Raw genomic sequence first — 18,879 nt, forward strand, 5'->3', positions numbered from 1 at the left:
CAATAAAATATGGATATACTGTATATGTATCAGTGATTTTTTTCCAAATCCTTATTTCCTTCTTCTCTAGCAGTTCTATGTAGGTGGGTAATAATTTATATCACATATTATTATTATTATACAGTATTTATAAAGTGCCAATAGTTCGCTCAGCGCTGTACATTACAAAGGGGGACAGAACATGTGACAGTTCAATACCAATATAATGCAAAACATGAGGGGATCGAGGGCCCTGCTCTTTCGAGCTTACAATCTAGGAGGGAGGGGATCGTGGCACAGGAGGAGATAGCTGTGGGGGATGGAGTGGTAGGAAGAGTGGAGGAGGTCGGCAGTTTAGCAGGGGGTGGGGTAGGCTTCCCTGAAGAGATGGGTTTTCAGGGTGCGCCTAAAGGAGAGGAGAGTAGGTGATAATCTGATGGGTTGGGGCAGGGAGTTCCAGAGGATGGGTGACACCCTGGAGAAGTCCTGGAGGCGGGCATGGGAGGAGGAGACCAGGGAACTAGAGAGAAGGAGGTCTTGTGAGGAGCGGAGTGTGCGTGCTGGGCGGTACTTGGATATTAGGTCGGTGATGTAGTTCGGGGCAGTGTGGTGGACGGCTTTGTACGTCAATGTTAGGATTTTGAATTTGATCCGTTGCGCAATCGGAAGCCAGTGGAGGGATTGGCAGAGGGGGGTGGCGGAAACGAGGAAGTTGGAAAGGTGAATGAGTCTGGCAGCCGTATTCAGGATCGACTGAAGCGGGGATAGCCAGCAGCGAGGCAGGCCAGTGAGGAGGGAGTTGCAGTAGTCGAGTCGTGATGAGGGAGTGGATGAGCGGTTTAGTGGTTTCTGGATCATTCCCCCTTCAGCATCAGGAAACTAGACAACCCATGGTGCAGTGGGATGTTAGTTTTCTGGTTAGGCGTTACTTGGGCGGGTCTATGTCCGCTGTCACAGCCCACATTACTCACACACTGCTGTCATCTGTCTACCCACTGTTCCTTAGCTTAAATTATGCCATCAACCAAAGAGCCACTTGATCTACATGGGGGTTATGAAGGGACCAGTTACAATGGTAGTTACAATAGGAGTCACTAGGGTACGGTCCCCTGGATGGAAAATGAAAGCTATAAAGCACTTGAATAGTGATTTTTCAAGAATGATCTGATGAGAATGATACTACTGTACGGCAAAGTGACCAAAAATGACTACATGAGCCTACAACACTTGCCAGAGTGGGCTTTTACAAAGGTAGTTGTATTTAACTGGGAAAGGACAAAAGGTAGTGAAGTACCATATATACTCGAGTATAAGCCGAGTTTTTCAGCACATTTTTTGTGCTGAAAAACGGCCCCCTCGGCTTATACTCGAGTCAACGTCTGCCCAGGGGGGGCGCGAGGCTCCGTCAAGGGGGGCGCGTACAGGGGTGGGCAGAGGGCTGCTATCTCTTACCTGGCTCCTACGATGATCCATCCAGGAAGCGCTGCTCCTTCCGTCACTCCGGCCACTCCCTCACTCCTGCCGCTCGGCTCCGCCTCCTCACCGGTGATTGGCCGCCAGAACTGTAGCTCAGGAAAGGTACACAGGCGGCCAATCACGGGCGAGGAGGCGGAGCCGAGCGCACCCGCGGAAATCGAGTGAGGGAAAAGCCGGCAAGTGTGCAGTGCAGAGGTGCTGCTGCAACCACATATGCTGGCTGCAGCAGCACCATACTGCAACAGGGGTCAGCAAGTGTCATTGGTGTCAGTGGGAGCAATAGTGCCGCATCATTGGTGTCACTGATACTAATGATGGGGCATTATTCCTCCCACTGACACCAACGATGGGGCACTATTCCTCCCACTGACACCAATGATGGGGCACTATTCCTCCCACTGATACTAATGATGGGGCATTATTCCTCCCACTGACACCAATGATGGGGCACTATTCCTCCCAGTGATACCAATGATTGGGCACTATTCCTCCCACTGACACCAATGATGGGGCACTATTCCTCCCACTGACACCAATGATGGGGCACTATTCCTCCCACTGATACCAATGATGGGGCACTATTCCTCCCACTGACACCAATGATGGGGCACTATTCCTCCCACTGACACCAATGATGGGGCACTATTCCTCCCACTGATACCAATGATGGGGCACTATTCCTCCCACTGATACTAATGATGGGGCACTATTCCTCCCACTTTATTTTTTACATTGACTAGTGGGTGCCTCATTTCCCACCCTCGGCTTATACTCGAGTCAATAGTTTTTCCCTGTTTTTTGTGGTAAAATTAGGTACCTCGGCTTATATTCGGGTCGGCTTATACTCGAGTATATACGGTAGTATGTAGAGTTCAGGCATATTTAGGGGCCAAGTGAAGCCTCTGTAGAGAAAATATTTTGAACTAAGACTTTAGTACTGACATTAGTACTAGCTGCAGTAAAAAACATATTGCAATGATGAACCCCTGATTATGCACAATAAAATAACACATATTAATGCAGTTATGCATATCATTTATTTTTAGATGCAACAAGTGTAAGTATCTGAATTTGGCTTTCTATCTGACTCTTAGGTGTGGTGTGCGAACATAGGCTGACAGGGAGCGTGGTAATTGCAAGAGAGAGCAGAAAAATGACCATCAGTCCAGCGCAGCGCCTTCATTGTCCAGTTACAGGCTGTATGGAGGGAGTTGACCAGACTGTATTGCTTTTAAAACACCAGGACACCAACATATTTGTGTTGTCTGATAGGAATGTGTAAAACTCAGGAATGGCTGGAGAGAAATATTTCATTTGTGTATTTAACTGATTGCTTGGTGTTTACCTTGGTATGAGTAAGGTAAAGTGATTGTAGAGGCTGAAAAAAAAAAAAATAACAAACATGTTATAATTACCTGCTCTGTGCAATGGTTTTGCACGGAGCAGCCTTATCCTCTTTTTTTTGGTCCCCGGCAGGCAGTCCTGGCTCCTCCCCCCTGCTGAGTGTCCCCGATCGCAAACCTTTTGCTATGGGGGCACTCGAACAGGCTCTTTCCCAAGCCACGCTCTTCTGAATGGACACACAGAGTGTGGCTCAGCCCCGCCCCCCTGCTCTCTCCTCATTGGCTCACTGGCTGTGATTCACAGCAGCAGAAGTCAATGGGTCCTGCTACTGTGTGAATCAATGAGGAGAGGAAGATCCAGGAGAGACCCAGCTCTCCTGCACATCACTGGATCGGGATGGGGCTCAGGTAAGTATAAACAGGGGCTGAGGGGGAAGCGGCACCCATTAGGTTTTTTTACCTTAATGCATAGAATGCAGTACGGTAAAAAAGCTTTTGCCTTTAGAACCACTTTAACTTTTTAAGGAAGATTATTATTTTTTGTTTATAGTTTGTATTTAACTATTGTATAATTTTATATATTTATTATAGATATGTCTATTTTACAATTTTCATTTTTATTTAACTTATATTTGTTTGCATTATTTCAGGTCATCAAACATTGTTTCATCATTTATATAACAATATAACTTCAAGGTCTACAGACAGGAAACACCAAGTCACATGTCCACCTATAGGCCACGCAGCACATGGGAAACCATTCCATGGACTGAACAGCTATACATCGCCGTATTTCCACTCTCGAAATGGTTTTCACACAATACATTCAGAAAACAGTCCTGTAAAACCAAGAATTGTGACAGTAGTTAAGCCAGGAAATCACCCTCTGAAGAAAATCACTTTGCTGTTGAATAGAAGGTCAGTGCAGACCTTTGAGCAGCTTGTTGCTGATATATCTGAGGGCCTGGGATTGCCTAGGTGGAAAAATGACCATGTAAGAAAACTGTATAACATGAAAGGCAAAGAAATACGTAGTGTGTGTGATTTCTTTCGCGGGGATGACATTTTTATAGCTTTGGGTAAGGAACAGCTGACCATGAAATGCATTGAAGTTGTGTTTAATGAACTTTATCCTGATAGGCTTTTAACAAAGCACCCAGATCATTATGAAAGACATAGATGCAAATTAAATGAAAATGGACAAACTATCGACAGTGGCTATGAAGACACAGACTTGGTCAACAAATGCGATACTATGTCTCCAAGACTGACAACCAAACATGATGTAAAGTGTCGTGTCAAACAAAAGCCAGACGTAACAAGGAAAAGCAAAAAACAAGAAAAGATCAAAAATCATCAAGAAAATTTGTCTGAAAAAATGAAAAAACTTGAACTTTGCCATTGCAAACCAAATAAACTCTTGACTTCAAGTCTAGTTTGTGCCAACCAATGTGAGCAATGCAAAGAGTATACAATTAAGCATGGACTATACACTGAAATGAACACAGATACATCATCAGGCAATGCTGCTTTGAATGAAAAGCACAAGAAAATACCATTTGGAAGCTATAAGGAAGAAAGGCCAATGCTAACATGTACAAACTGCCATAACAGATGTAGAAGCAAGAGAGATGTCAATGAAGTAGAGGAGATGGGGGACAGCAGCATAGAACTGTATGAGAAAACACACTATCCTCATTCCAGAATACACGGCCATAGTATGCAAAGGCATGAGTGTTTTAAAAATAAATGCCAAAGAGACAGAAGAAAATGGGATGGGAAGCATTCCAACTGCTTGACATTAAAACATAATGGTAGGCTTATTGAGGATTTCCTGGAAGACACAAAAGAAAACATACGAATAAAAGTAGACAGAATAGTGGAGGACAATGAATCCAACAATAAAAAGGACATAATGAACAATATTGACTCTAAAGAACAAAAGGTGGAAGGTGGACTACCAAGAAGAGAAGATGAAAAGGCCGTGTTGAGCACTAGCAGAACACATTGTGTAAAAGACCATCTGGATATACAAATACATTATGAGATTGGCAGGACCATCGGAGATGGAAATTTTGCAGTTGTCAAAGAGTGTAGACTTCGAAAAACGAATGAAGAGTATGCCATGAAAATTATTGATAAGGCTAAACTAATAGGTAAAGAAGATATCATTAAAAATGAAGTTGGCATAATAAAATTGCTTTCCCACCCAAATATAGTAAAACTTATTGATGATTTTGAGACTGATAATGAAATTTATTTGATATTGGAGTACATTAAAGGGGGGGATTTATTTGATGCTATTACTGAAAGCATTAAATTTACTGAACATGATGCAGCACTTATGATGTCTGACTTATGCAAGGCTTTAGTGTATATCCACAGCAAGAATATCGTACACAGGGACCTCAAGCCCGAGAACCTGTTGGTGAGTTCTTTGTTTTATGGATAATATGAAAAGGCATATTTATTTGCTAGTGTGAGGCTGTATTAAATGATAACATTCAGTAAAACAGTGTATTATGGTTCAGTAAGTTACCATGTAGTGGAAGTTATGTAAGCAGAACAGGCATGTCATATTTAGTGCAGCTTAGGAAGAATATAAATCTAAGCTTCTATAATTTGCTTGATAAAGGGGTTCTGCATGCAGGTTCTATCTGCAGATACAATGGTGCTTTCTCATCTCCCTAAACCAGGGGTCTCCAAACTTTCTAAACAAAGAACCAGTCTACTGTCCTTCAGACATCAGGGGAGCCAAACTGTGGGAGTAGAAAATGCCTTGAGGTCAGTTATTATTATTATTATACAGTATTTATATAGCGCCAAAGGGTATGCTCAGCGCTGTACAGTAGCAAGGGGGACATAACATGAGACAAGACAGTAACAATACACTACACGAGGGGTTTGAGGGCCCTGCTCTTTCGAGCTTACAATCTAGGAGGGAGGGGAAGGTGGCACAGGAGGAGATGGATGTGGGGGATGGAGTGGTGGGTGGAGTGGAGGAGGTTAATTGTTAGGTGAGGTCGGGTGTTAGGTGAGGTTGGGGTAGGCTTCCCTGAAGAGGAGGGTTTTCAGGGTGCGCCTGAAGGTGAGGAGGGTAGGTGACATTCTGATGGATTGGGGTAGGGAGCTCCAGAGGATGGGGGAGGTCCTAGAGAAGTCCTGCAATCGGGCGTGGGAGGAGGAGACCAGGGAGCTAGAGAGTAGGAGGTCCTGTGAGGAGCGGAGGGCACGGGTAGGGTAGTATCTGGGTATAAGGTCAGTTATGTAGTTCGGGGCGGCATTGTGAGTGGCCTTGTAGGTCAGGGTTAGCAGCTTGAACTTGATGCGTTGGGCAATCGGGAGCCAATGAAGGGATTGGCAGAGGGGGGAGGCAGATGTGGAGCGCTTAGTGAGGTGGATGAGTCTGGCCGCTGAATGTAGGATCGACTGGAATGGGGATAGCGTTCGTTTGGGTAGGCCAGTGAGAAAGGAGTTGCAATAGTCCAGGTGTGAGATGATGAGGGAGTGTACGAGTTGTTTGGTGGTGTCTGGGGTGAGGAATGTGCGTATCTTGGAGATGTTGCGGAGGTGGAGCCTGCAAGATCTACATAGCAGTTGGATGTGGGGTAGGAAGGAGAGGTGGGAGTCCAGGGTGACACCCAGGACTTTGGCGTGTGGGGTGGGAGAGATGGTGGCGTTGTAGTAGAGATGGAGAGGATGGGGGGGGCACGGGGGGGGGAAGACAGTCAGTGGGAGTAAACAATGTCTCAGACTTTTTGGTCAATGGTAGTAAAAAAATTACAGAGTCTGTGGTCAGTTGAAGAAAGAATAGTGCGCCACCATTGGTATTAGTGGGAGGGATAGTGCCCCATTGTTGTTGCCAGTGCAAGGAACAGTACCCTATTGTTGGTGTCAGTGGGTGAAATAGTGCACATTTTTGGTGTCAGTGGGAGGAACAGTGCCCCATCATTGGTGGTAGAGCCCCATCGTTGGTATTTATGGAAGGAATAGTGCCCCATCATTGGTACCTGTAAGTAGAATTGTGCCCTTTTGTTGGTGTCAGTGTGAGGAACAGTGCCCCATTGTTAGTGTCAGTGGGTGGGATGGTGTCCCATCGTTAATGTGAGTGGGAGGACTAGTGCTCCATTGTTGATGTCAGTGGGAGGAATAAGGTCCCACTGTTGGTATCAATGGGAGGAATAGTGCCTCAAGAACCAAACAAAGAGCAGCATATGGCCCACTGGCCACAATTTGGAGACCACTGCCTTAAACTTATTGTAATGCCTGGTACACACACTAAGATCATGTGATAATCTGATCGTCAGTACACAGCTTATCAAGAGGCGGTCACAACAGTTCATGCAAAATTATCCAAAGGGGCAAGCATGAACATTTTTCTTGTAAGATAAAAGAACAAATAATGTTTGTTTTATCAATACAATATTTGTCTGTAAACAATCGCGTGACCAAAACCGTGCATGATCAGAAAATTGAAAATAACCTGGAAGGGCAACAAAAGCAATCTTCATTTACAATGAAAATGCTCCTAAATATGAAAATGATATTGTTTTCAGGATAGAAATATGTATAATAGCAATAATGGAGTGATAATCTTATTGCTACGATTTAGTCATTATCTCCAGAGGGGTTACACGTACACAACATCACTTCCGATTACACGCTGGTATGCTGGAAAGTTGTACTAGATCATATGAGAATTTTTGTACACTTATGCAGGCCATAGATGGGTCAAAAATCGGCCGATTTTCGGATCGTTAGTGGGCTAATTGTTTGGCCGTTTTTCGGTATTTTGGCAGATTTTTTTTTAAGTTGGAAGATTTTTTAAGTTTGAAAAAGATCAGCCGATTTTGCCGATTGGCCGATTTTTGCGGCAATTATGGGAAAATCGGCCGATCTTTTCCGATAAAAAAAATCTGCGCATGAGCAGTGACCTGCAAGAGGAAGACAAGAAGAAGAAGAGGATGAAGAAGAAGAGGATGAAGAAGAAGAGGATGAAGAAGAAGAAGAGGATGAAGAAGAAGATGAAGAGGAGGATGAAGAAGAAGATGAAGAGGAGGATGAAGAAGAAGAAGAAGAAGAGGAGGATGAAGAAGAAGAAGAAGAGGAGGATGAAGAAGAAGAAGAAGAAGAAGAGGAGGATGAAGAAGAAGAGGAGGATGAAGAAGAAGAGGAGGAGGATGAAGAAGAGGATGAAGAGGATGAAGAAGAAGAAGAGGATGAAGAGGATGAAGAATTCCAGTCCGGCAAAAAGTGTGCCTGCAGAGAGCTCCGCTATTTCTTTTGACAGTTCTTTGACATTTATAGCGGTTGCAACAATGTATCTAATTGTTTCCGAATAAAAACATCTGTATCCGAAATGGCTACAAATAGATACATTGTTGCAACCGCTATAAATGTCAAAGAACTGTCAAAGAAATAGCTGAGCTCTCTGCAGGGACACTTTTTGCCGGCTGTAGACGGGATGAAAATCGGCTGATTTTTTTTACCGTTCCTGGTAACGTCGGCCGCTTGAACGACCGATTTTTCATTTTTTAAAGAAAAATCGGCCGGTTTTCTCCCCATCTATGGCTTGCATTAGTAGCACTCTTATATTCGATATGAATATGAGACTCTGAAGATCCACTTTAATCTTCAGAGTCTCCTGCAGAGTATTGCTTTAGGAAATCATCTCTTCCAAGCCTTGGCTGTGTCTCAACTGTCTGCAGATCGTTGCTCCCAGAGAAAAAAAGCACTTATGCTGGTTTATAATATAATCAGCATATTGCTCTGGTGAGTTTATTCAGTTGATTTTGTGGTGGATTCACTTGGTGGATTTTATTTCAAAAAGAAAATTTTTTTGGCATCTATAATTTTTCACTACCACATATTTTTTGGGAACTTTTTAATATTGATTTATATTTTGGGACTTTAATTTTTATATATTTTTTTCTGGGATTGATATGATTTAATATTTTTTTTTTATGTTTATGTTATGGTAAATATTGTGTTTTTGACCTGTTACTAGCGCAGTCTTATTTATTCACATTTGTATATACCTTCACAAATGGTAGACTTTGCAGCTGGTTTATTGATTAATTTGGGTTTATATTATTATTTACTAAATTTTGTTGTCTGGCGCTGTCTATATTTATTCAGTCAGGGATGAAACTAGGACAATTTAGACAGGAGCCAATTAACCTACCAGCATGTCTTTGGAGTGTGGGAGGAAACTGGAGTACCTGGAGGAAACCCACATGACCACAGGGAGAACATGCAAACTCCATGCAGGAGGCGCCATGGTTGGGAATTGAACCCATGACCCAATTACTGCAAGGCAGAAGTGCTAACCACTACTTTGAATATTTACAGGAAAAATAAGCTTGCACTAAATATTTATTTCATAAACAGATAAATCTGCATATATCCCAAATTATTTTTTTTCTCAGGTGCAGAAAAATCCTGATGGATCTGCCACTCTTAAACTAGCTGACTTTGGGCTTGCTGTATATGTGACAGAGCCTATTTTCACTGTGTGTGGAACACCAACATATGTTGCTCCTGAAATACTACTGGAAAAAGGTAAATATTTTTCTGTTTCAACATATACATTATCTCTCGCTCTATACTATATGATATATATATATATATATATATATATATATATATATATATTTTTTTTTTTTTTTTTTTTTTTTCATGACCAAAAATATTGTCACCCCTGCATTTCTGTCAGATAATGCACCACTTCACCCAGAAAATCATTGCAATTACAACGGTTTAGGTATTCCCATGTTTATTTCTTTTGTTTGTATAGGTATAACACAAAAAAGAGGAGAAACAAAAGGCCAAATCTGACATTGTCCAAAAATGGACTGGACAAAATTATGGCACATTTTCAAAATTGTAAGAAATAATTTAATTCCAAGTTTGTGATGTTCCTGTAATTTGTAATTAAACTCACCTGTATCAATTAACAGATCTTAATGTTACTGTGTCCACTGTGTGCAGCATTGTTAAGAGGTTTGCAGCCCATGGCACTGTAGCTAATCTCCCTGGACATGTACAAAAGAGAAAAACTTGATCAAAGATTGCAATGAAGGTTTGTTCAAGTGGTGGATAAAAAACCTAGGTCAACTTCCACATAAATTCAAGCTGACCTTCAGGCGCAGGATACAATTGTGTCAACTCGCACTACACGTCACCATCTGAATGAAAAGGGAAACTATGGAGGACCCCACTGCTGACACATAAAAAAACATAAAAAAGCCAGATTGGAGTTTGCCAAAGCGTACCCGAGGAAGCCAAAATCCTTTTGGGAGAATGAGCTTTGGGCAGATAAAAAAAAATTACAGATTGTTTTGTAAAGCCCATCATTCTACTGTTTTCAGAAAAAGCAATGAGGCCTTTAAAGAAAATAATCCAGTCCCTACAGTCAAACATGGTGGTGGGGTAATGTTTTCGGTTGCTTTGCTGCTTCAGGCACTGGATGTCTTGACCGTCTGCAAGGCATTATACAATCTGAAGACTACCAAAGAATTCTGGGGTGCAACAATAGGGTCCAGTGTCAGAAAGTTGGGTCTCCGTCAGAGGTCATGGGTCTTACAGCAGGACAATGACCCAAAGCACATGTCAAAAAGCACCCAGAAATGATTTAAGAAAGAAAGTACTGAACTGGCCAGCAATGAGTCCAGATCTCAATCCCATAGAGCACCTGTGGAGAAATCTTAAAACAGAAGTTGGGAAAAGGAACCCTTTCAGTCTGAGAGACCTGGAGCAGTTGGCAAAAGAGTGGTCCAAAATTCCAGTAATAAATTGAGAGTGCCAATAATTTTGTCCAGTCCATTTTTGGGGTTTTGCGTGGAATGTGTCAGATTTGGATTTTTGTTTCTCCACTTTTGTTGTGTCATACCAATGCAAACAGAAGAAATAACCATGGGAATGCCTAAACATTTGTAATTGCAACAGTTTTCTGGGCAAATTGGTGCATTACCTGACAGAACTGCAGAGGTGCCAATATTTTTGGCCATGACTATATATATATATATATATATATATATCTCAATCAAATCAATATTTGGCGTGACTACTCTTTGCCTTCAAACCAGCATCAATTCTTATACTTGCACACTTTGTACACTTACACAAAGTCAAGGATTTTGTAGGATTAGTATCTAATTAATTATGGCAAACAGGTCCTAATGATCATCAATGTCATATGTAGGTTGAAACACAATCATTAGCTGAAACAGAAACAGCTATGGTTGTGCAAGACAGTTTCAAGTCACAGGTCATATACCATGGCAAGACTTAGCACAGCAACAAGACACAAGGTAGTTATATTGCATCAGCAAGGTCTCTCCAAGGCAAAGATTTCAAAGCAGACTGGGGTTTCAAGATGTGCTGTTCAAGCTCTTTTGAAGAAGCACAAAATAATGGGCAACATTTGGGGACTGTAGAGGCAGTGGTTGGTCCAGGAGTCCAGTAGATGAAGACAAATCATACTTACTTCCCTTCAACACTGAAAGATGTTCAGTAGTGCCATCAGCACAGAATTGTTGGAAACCTGTGGAATACAAATCTACTGTCTGGAGAAGTCTGTCCAGAAGTGGTCTTCATGGAAGAATTGTGGCCAAAAAGCCATTCCTCTGATGTGGAAAGGCTAAGTGATTCAATGATACATGAAAACATTGGAACTGGGCTGCAAAAAAATGGCAGCAGGTGTTCTGGACTGATGAGTCAAAACTTAAAAGGTGGCAGTTTGTTTGCCGAAGGGCTGGAGAGCGGTACAATAATGAGTGCCTGCAGGAAACAGTGGCATGGTAGAGGATCCTTTCAAGTTTGGGGCTGCATTTCTGAAAATGGAGTTGGAGATTTGGTCAGGATCAATGGTGTCCTCAATGCTGAGAAATACTAGCATACCCTCAATGAGGTATGTGATTGGCCCCAAATTTATTCTACAGCAAGTCAATGTCATTAAAGTCCATTTTCAGCATAAAGAAGAACAAGGAGTTCTGGAAGTGATAGTTTGGCTCCCACAGAGCCCTGATCTCAACATCCTTGAGTTTGTCTGGGATTACAGTGGGGCAAAAAAGTATTTAGTCAGCCACCAATTGTGCAAGTTCTCCCACTTAAAAAGATGAGAGAGGCCTGTAATTGGCATCATAGGGAGACCTCAACTATGAGAGACAAAATGAGAAAACAAAATCCAGACAATCACATTGGCTGATTTGGAAAGAATTTATTTGCAAATTATGGTGGAAAATAAGTATTTGGTCACCTACAAACAAGCAAGATTTCTGGCTCTCGCAGACCTGTACCTTCTTCTTTAAGAGGCTCCTCTGTCCTGCACTCATTACCTGTATCAATGGCACCTGTTTGAACATGTTATGAAGACCAAAGAGCTGTCCAAGGACACCAAAAACAAAATTGTAGACCTGCACCAGGCTGGGAAGACTGAATCTGCAATAGGCAAGCAGCTTGGTGTGAACAAATCAACTGTGGGAGCAATAATTAGAAAATGGAAGACATACAAGACCACTGATAATCTCCCTCGATCCGTGGCTTCACGCAAGATCTCACCCCGTGGGGTCAAAATGATCACAAGAACGGTGAGCAAAAATCCCAGGACCACACGGGGGGACCTAGTGAATGACCTGCAGAGAGCTGGGACCAACGTAAGAAAGGCTACCATCAGTAACGTGTCCCCCTGCTTAAGCCAGTACATGTCCGGGCCCGTCTGAAGTTTGCTAGAGAGCATTTGGATGATCCAGAAGAGGATTGGGAGAATGTCATATGGTCAGATGAAACCAAAAATAGAACTGTTTGGTAGAAATACAACTCATCGTGTTTGGAGGAGAGAGAATGCTGAGTTGCATCCAAAGAACACCATACCTACTGTGAAGCATGGGGGTGGCAACATCAACCTTTGGGGCTGTTTCCCTGCAAAGGGACCAGGACGACTGATCCATGTACAGGACAGAATGAATGGGGCCATGTATCGTGAGATTTTGAGTGCAAACCTCCTTCCATCAGCAAGGGCATTGGAGATGAAACGTGGCTGGGTCTTCCAACATGACAATGATCCCAAACATACTGCCCGGGCAATGAAGGAGTGGCTTCGTAAGAAGCATTTCAAGGTCCTGGAGTGGCCTAGCCAGTCTCCAGATCTCAACCCCATAGAAAACCTTTGGAGGGAGTTGAAAGTCCATGTTGCCCAGAGACAGCCCCAAAACATCACTGCTCTAGAGGAGATCTGCATGGAGGAATGGGCCAACATACCAGCAACAGTGTGTGCCAACCTTGTGAAGTCTTACAGGAAACGTCTGACCTCTGTCATTGCCAACAAAGGATATATAACAAAGTATTGAGGTGAACTTTTGATATTGACCAAATACTTATTTTCCACCATAATTTGCAAATAAATTCTTTCCAAATCAGCCAATGTGATTGTCTGGATTTTTTTTCTCATTTTGTCTCTCATAGTTGAGGTCTCCCTATGATGCCAATTACAGGCCTCTCTCATCTTTTTAAGTGGGAGAACTTGCACAATTGGTGGCTGACTAAATACTTTTTTGCCCCACTGTACATGAAGGGACAGAAGGATTTGAGGCAGACTACATCCACTGAAGACCTGTGGTTAGTTCTTAAAATGTTTGGAACATCTTGTCGAGTTCCTTCAAAAACTGTGACAAGTGTACCTAAAAGAATTGTTGCTGTTTTGAAGGCAAAGGGTGGTCACACCAAATATGTATCTGATTTAGATTTATCTTCTGTTTATTTACTTTCCATTTTGTTAATTGCTAAAAATAAACTATTAACACTTCTATTTCTTAAAGGATTCATAATTTACAGCATTTTTTCCACACCTATCTAAAGCGTTTGCACAATACTGTGTATATATATATATAGTAATTGGCTCAAGTGTAGTGCTTCCAAGGATGCCGTCCACTCACCATATTGTTATTTTAGGGATTTTTTTTAACTTTTTTTTTAAGAATAGCTCTCAGAAACAGAAAAGTATTTCTCTGCGTCCTGCCTTTGCAGGAGCATTGCTCTGGGCCCTCTGGCCCTCACGCTTATGCTCTTGTCTCTGAACTACAGTCAATGTATACATATAAGCCCTGCACACACATGCACAATCAGTGTGTTGATGGCTGGCAAAATGTGGCCCCACGATTGGAGATTTCATCCCTTCCAAGTCTCTAAGATCCAGCTCCAGGACCTATGCCAGGACTTACTAATCCAGAGGTCATTGAACAAAACCGTTTTCTCTATTTCAAGCATGCATCCTGGAGCCACTCAACCTGTGTGGATGAGGACCTGGAGTACCGCTTAGCCCTCCCACACCATGACAGGGCACTTTCACACTCCCAGAGAGCCACAGGTGCTGTGTACAGCTGCTCATACAAATGAATGGCTGTACATGGTCATGCTCATATGAAAGACAGTTCTGCTTTGGCATTTACCAACCCATGCATATAAGGCATATTTACCTGCCTGCTCCACTTTCACATTTGTGAAAATTCACTGTGCATTTATGTGCAGGTAAACGCCATTCATTCACTTTGCTCTCAAAACATAATTCTTCATGACATGAATTTTACATTCCATAAACATTCATTTGTGAGTCTGGCCGAGGCTGGCATGTTTGCATCACACAATTTCTGCAGATTTTTAAGCTGCACATTCATGCTGGAAAAATAAAATTTGAACACATCTTATTGGTATCCTATTAGAACCAGGTCTTGTGACCAAAGGCCCTTTCACATGGGCTTTCTGATCAGGTCTGACTGTCCGATTTTCAGCTCCATGCTGGGTCTATTGCCAAGCTGATGAAAATGAACCCACCTATATCCACCTACCTTTGAGTCCATCTGGGTCTGGAAAATTGGATCCTTTTCTGTTTTTCCATACCTAAATATGACAGATCAGAGGTAGCCTGATGTAAATGAACATAAGTCAGTTTACATTTGGGCTGTGCATAGAACTATCATGGGTCTGCCCCTGTCCGCTATGTAAATTGTGTAAAAATACTGAATAGGCTCCCCTCAAACGTTTCGTTGGTGGTATGATCGCTCTTTTATCAGATTATCTGATTTTCAAAGAGTAGGATCTTATATTACCTTTGATATGCTACGCGTGCTTTTTGATGTCCCTCTTCGTGAGTACCATCGTTACCGACAGATTAGACATTTTTTTGGTTCACACTTTGGCCTTGTACCATCTTCTCCGATTTCCTTTTTCGAACGTATCAGCTGAGACTCTCCTAGGGGTAGGGGTCTTATTTCTGATCTTTATCATCAATCTTTGATCTGCCTTTTTCATACACCCCCTCTATATAGACAAAAATGGGAGGAGGATAGTGGTATCACTTTTTCAGATGAGGATTGGGATTCCATGGTGGATAACATATGTAAGTGTTCTTGATCTCTTTCTGTTCGTGAGACGGCCCTCAAGGTTTTACCAGATGGTATTACACCCCATCAAGACTACATGTATTGTTCCCACAAACGTCCCCTTTATGTTTCCGGGGCTGTGGCCTCACAGGCACTCTGGTTCATATATTTTGGGATTGCCTGACCATATCTATGATTTGGTGCAAGATATCTGAGGTGACTACCTCACTGGTGGGTACCCCGGTACGATTGTCTTTACAGACCTGTCTATTGGGGGCTCATATCCCGGGGGTCTCTGATGCCATTATGAGATTAATACATACTATTTGTATTGCCACTTTACGGTCTATTGCCTTACATTGGAGGTCCAATTCTGTAACCTTGGCCTCCGTTTTACACAGAATAGATGCTGTAATGCTCATGGAACGCATTCATTATACCCTACTGGATAAGATGCACTTATTTGATAAAAAATGGGAGTCATGGAGGGATTATAGACATTTATTGCATAATTAACAACATTCCAAGTGAAAGTTGACTGGCATATACTGTTGACAGATATATCATTCAATCTACCTTATCATCTATGTATTTCATGTACTTGCAACCTACTCTTTTCTATTTCTTCTCTTTCTTACATTAATATATTTTTCTGTATTGTACTTTTCAAAAGTGCCTTGTTTTTGCTGTATGTATCATTTGTAAATGTACTGTTGTTTTACAGTCTACTTTCGTACAATAAAACCGTTTGTAAACAAAAAAAATACTGAATAGGCATGGATGTAAAAAAAAATGACATCTGTCCTATTCAGCAGAGGATCTGCTAATGGATCTTCTGCTGAACAGAGAGGGGCTGCACTGTGTGCAAACGCCATACGAAGAGCCACTGAACTCACTGTCATGTTAATTAAACCAGTTTGAGATGACTTATGTCTTTGCAACTGTCCAGTTTTGATACGTCTTTTCCCATTGCAGCATCATCTTGCTGTTCTTGTCTGAGAGGAGTATACCCCGATTTGGTCTTCTGTTCTTGTCTTTCATCCTTAAGATGCAATGTGTTGTGAATGCGCTTCTGCTCTCCATAGTTTCTATCAGCTCAAAGCAGTCTGGCCATTTCCTTTATCTCTCCCATCAACAAAATATTTCTACCTGCAGAACTGGTGCTAAGTGGGCATATTATTATTATTTTTCTCACCAGTGGAATGTTAGAACTAGCGGTGCACCAAAATGATAATTCTTGTGCCGAAAACGAAAATTCAAAATGCACTTGGCCGAAAACCGAAATGAGTATATATTTTTGAAAAAATACACTGATTACAAAAAAACAAAAACAAATCAATATATACCCCAATTGTAAAATATGAAAGAGGATGTTACGGCGAGTAAATAGATACCCAACATGTCACTCTTTAAAATTGCGTACGCTTGTGAAATGGCGTGAAACTGCGGTACTTAAAAATCTCCATGGGTGATGCTTTAAAAATTTCTACAGGTTAGCAGTTTAAAGTTACAGAGGAGGTCTAATGTGAGAATTATTACTCTTGCTCTGACGTTTCGTGGCGATACCTCATGTGTGTGGTTTGAACACCGTTTACATATGTGGGCATGGCCTATGTATGCATTCATCACTATGTGCAAGAACAGGGGGACGAGGGCACGTTAAACTTTTTTTTAAATTTATTTAATGTTCTTTTTTTTTGCACTGTTCCTTTTAAAAAAAATTTAATCGCTTTTATTCTTTTATGCATGCATACCTTGCGATAGAAATAATAAGTGACAGGTCCTTTTTATGGAGAGATATGGGGCCAATAAGACCTCTCTGCAATGTATCAAAAAAAGCATTGATCTAGTGCTTTAAAAAAAAAAAAAATAGCCAGAACGGGAAGTGACATCGCTCCGGTTCTCCAAGGGCATAGAGATGAATGGCGGCCATCTTTCCTTCACTTAACTCTATGCCCAGCACCAGGATCAATGGTTTCTCATGTAAGGCTGAGAACTATTGAGCAGCGGGCGGCGGCGTTTTTTTGGCACCTGTATCGGTGCTTTTTTTTCATTTCGGCCAATGGCCGAAAGGTGTGTTTTCGGCTAAAACGTTTCGGCCTCCAAAATTTCGGTGCATCCCTTGTCAGAACCACATGCTGGGCTGCATGTCCTTCATGTGTACATTCAATTTATACACGTTTGTTAGACTGATTGGTGATCAAGGTACCACATCCCTTTTTACTATAAATCAAGCATAGTCATGTAGATGGGACTTTTTGAGTGCCAAAAACAACAGTAAACACATTTAAATCATGTTTTATTCAATACATATTGATAAAAATAACAAAGTATTTTCATGCATGTAATTATTAATGATAGATATACTATATTACATGGTTTGGATCAGGGGCGGTGCCTGAGGGCCCGGGGTCAGTAGGGGGCCCCATGAGATGTCCCTGGTACCTTTTTCATAGGCTTTTTTGAGTTTGGGCAAGGACACAGGGGCCCCATGATCCCCTATTGCCCGGGGGCCCCATGAGTTGTCAGTCCGCCCCTGGTTTGGATATACCTCTGAATAAATAATCTTTTAATTTATAAATGATTTGCCATTTGTGTATACATGGTTGTATAACTTAGGACATAATAGTCCTATATAGTTCAATTATACTGTGGCACTTTCTGTATACAGCTTCTCCAATAGAAAGGTAGGGTGTTAAAATTTGACGCGTTTCATAATCAGCCTTGTCAGGTGCAATATATTGTTAAAACCAATGTATGGTGAATGTGACATGACACACATGAATGTGACATTCACCACACAACTGGCTTGAATGTATATTGCTTCTGTTGACCTTACAAAGCTGACTGTGAAACACATCAAATTGAAAGAACTTATAATATAATGGGTGTTGATTCAGAGATATATCCACAACTTTTAACATGGTATATCTTTCGCCTGTAATTACATGTTTGTAAAATACTTTTTTATTTTTATAATTTATTGAATGAAAGTATGATTTTAATGTATTTAATGTTGTTTTTGGCACCTTACATGTAACGCTAAACAAGTGATGGGGGGTGCACTCTTTGCCCAAACAAAGGATGGTCCACTGGATTTACATGGCACTTTGGACAGGGTACCTCTTGGAACCTGCCAATACCTGAGCATACTCTGGTCACAAGCACCCTCCAAGTAGTCCATACCTTCATCAAGCCTTACTGCAATGGACCACAATGGCAGCTTCACATAGCACCATCTGTTTCCAGAGGACATCCCCAACTTGAGTTAGGAGAAGTATGAGTCCAAAATAATGAAAGCTTTTTAACTCTTCTTATGAAGACGATTTATGACAGGACCTGGGGCGGACTGACCATTTGGAAACTCGTGCACTGCCCGAGGGCCCGGGGTCAGTAGGGGGCCCCATGAGATGCCCCTGGTACCTTTTTCATAGACTTTTTTGAGTTTGGGCAAGGACACAGGGGCCCCATGATCCCCTATTGCCCAGGGGGTCAGTAGGGGGCCCCATGAGATGCCCCTGGTACCTTTTTCATAGGCTTTTTTGAGTTTTGGCAAGGACACAGGGGCCCCATGATCCCCTATTGCCCGGGGGCCCCATGAGTTGTCAGTCCGCCCCTGGACAGGACCCTACTTCTCAAGATACCTCACACTGCATGAGCAAAGCTGGCAAATCCCAGTTTACTGAAAAGCAAATCCCTGTTTG

The 18,879-nt window shown here is 42.0% G+C and overlaps 1 protein-coding gene across 1 annotated transcript in view; it reads left to right on the forward strand.

The window, feature by feature from the left end:
* Window positions 1-18,879, forward strand: part of DCLK3 (doublecortin like kinase 3) — a 77,374-nt gene that overhangs the window by 25,312 nt on the left and 33,183 nt on the right. The window contains exons 2-3 of the mRNA XM_089678255.1: window positions 3,449-5,226; window positions 9,227-9,359. Of these exons, the coding sequence (XP_089534381.1) occupies window positions 3,449-5,226; window positions 9,227-9,359 (1,911 nt within the window). The remainder of the gene's footprint in view (window positions 1-3,448; window positions 5,227-9,226; window positions 9,360-18,879) is intronic.

Source organism: Staurois parvus, unplaced genomic scaffold (assembly GCF_062004578.1).
Source record: "Staurois parvus isolate SC_StPar_1 unplaced genomic scaffold, SC_StPar_1.0 ptg000201l, whole genome shotgun sequence".
Lineage (NCBI taxonomy): Eukaryota > Metazoa > Chordata > Amphibia > Anura > Ranidae > Staurois > Staurois parvus.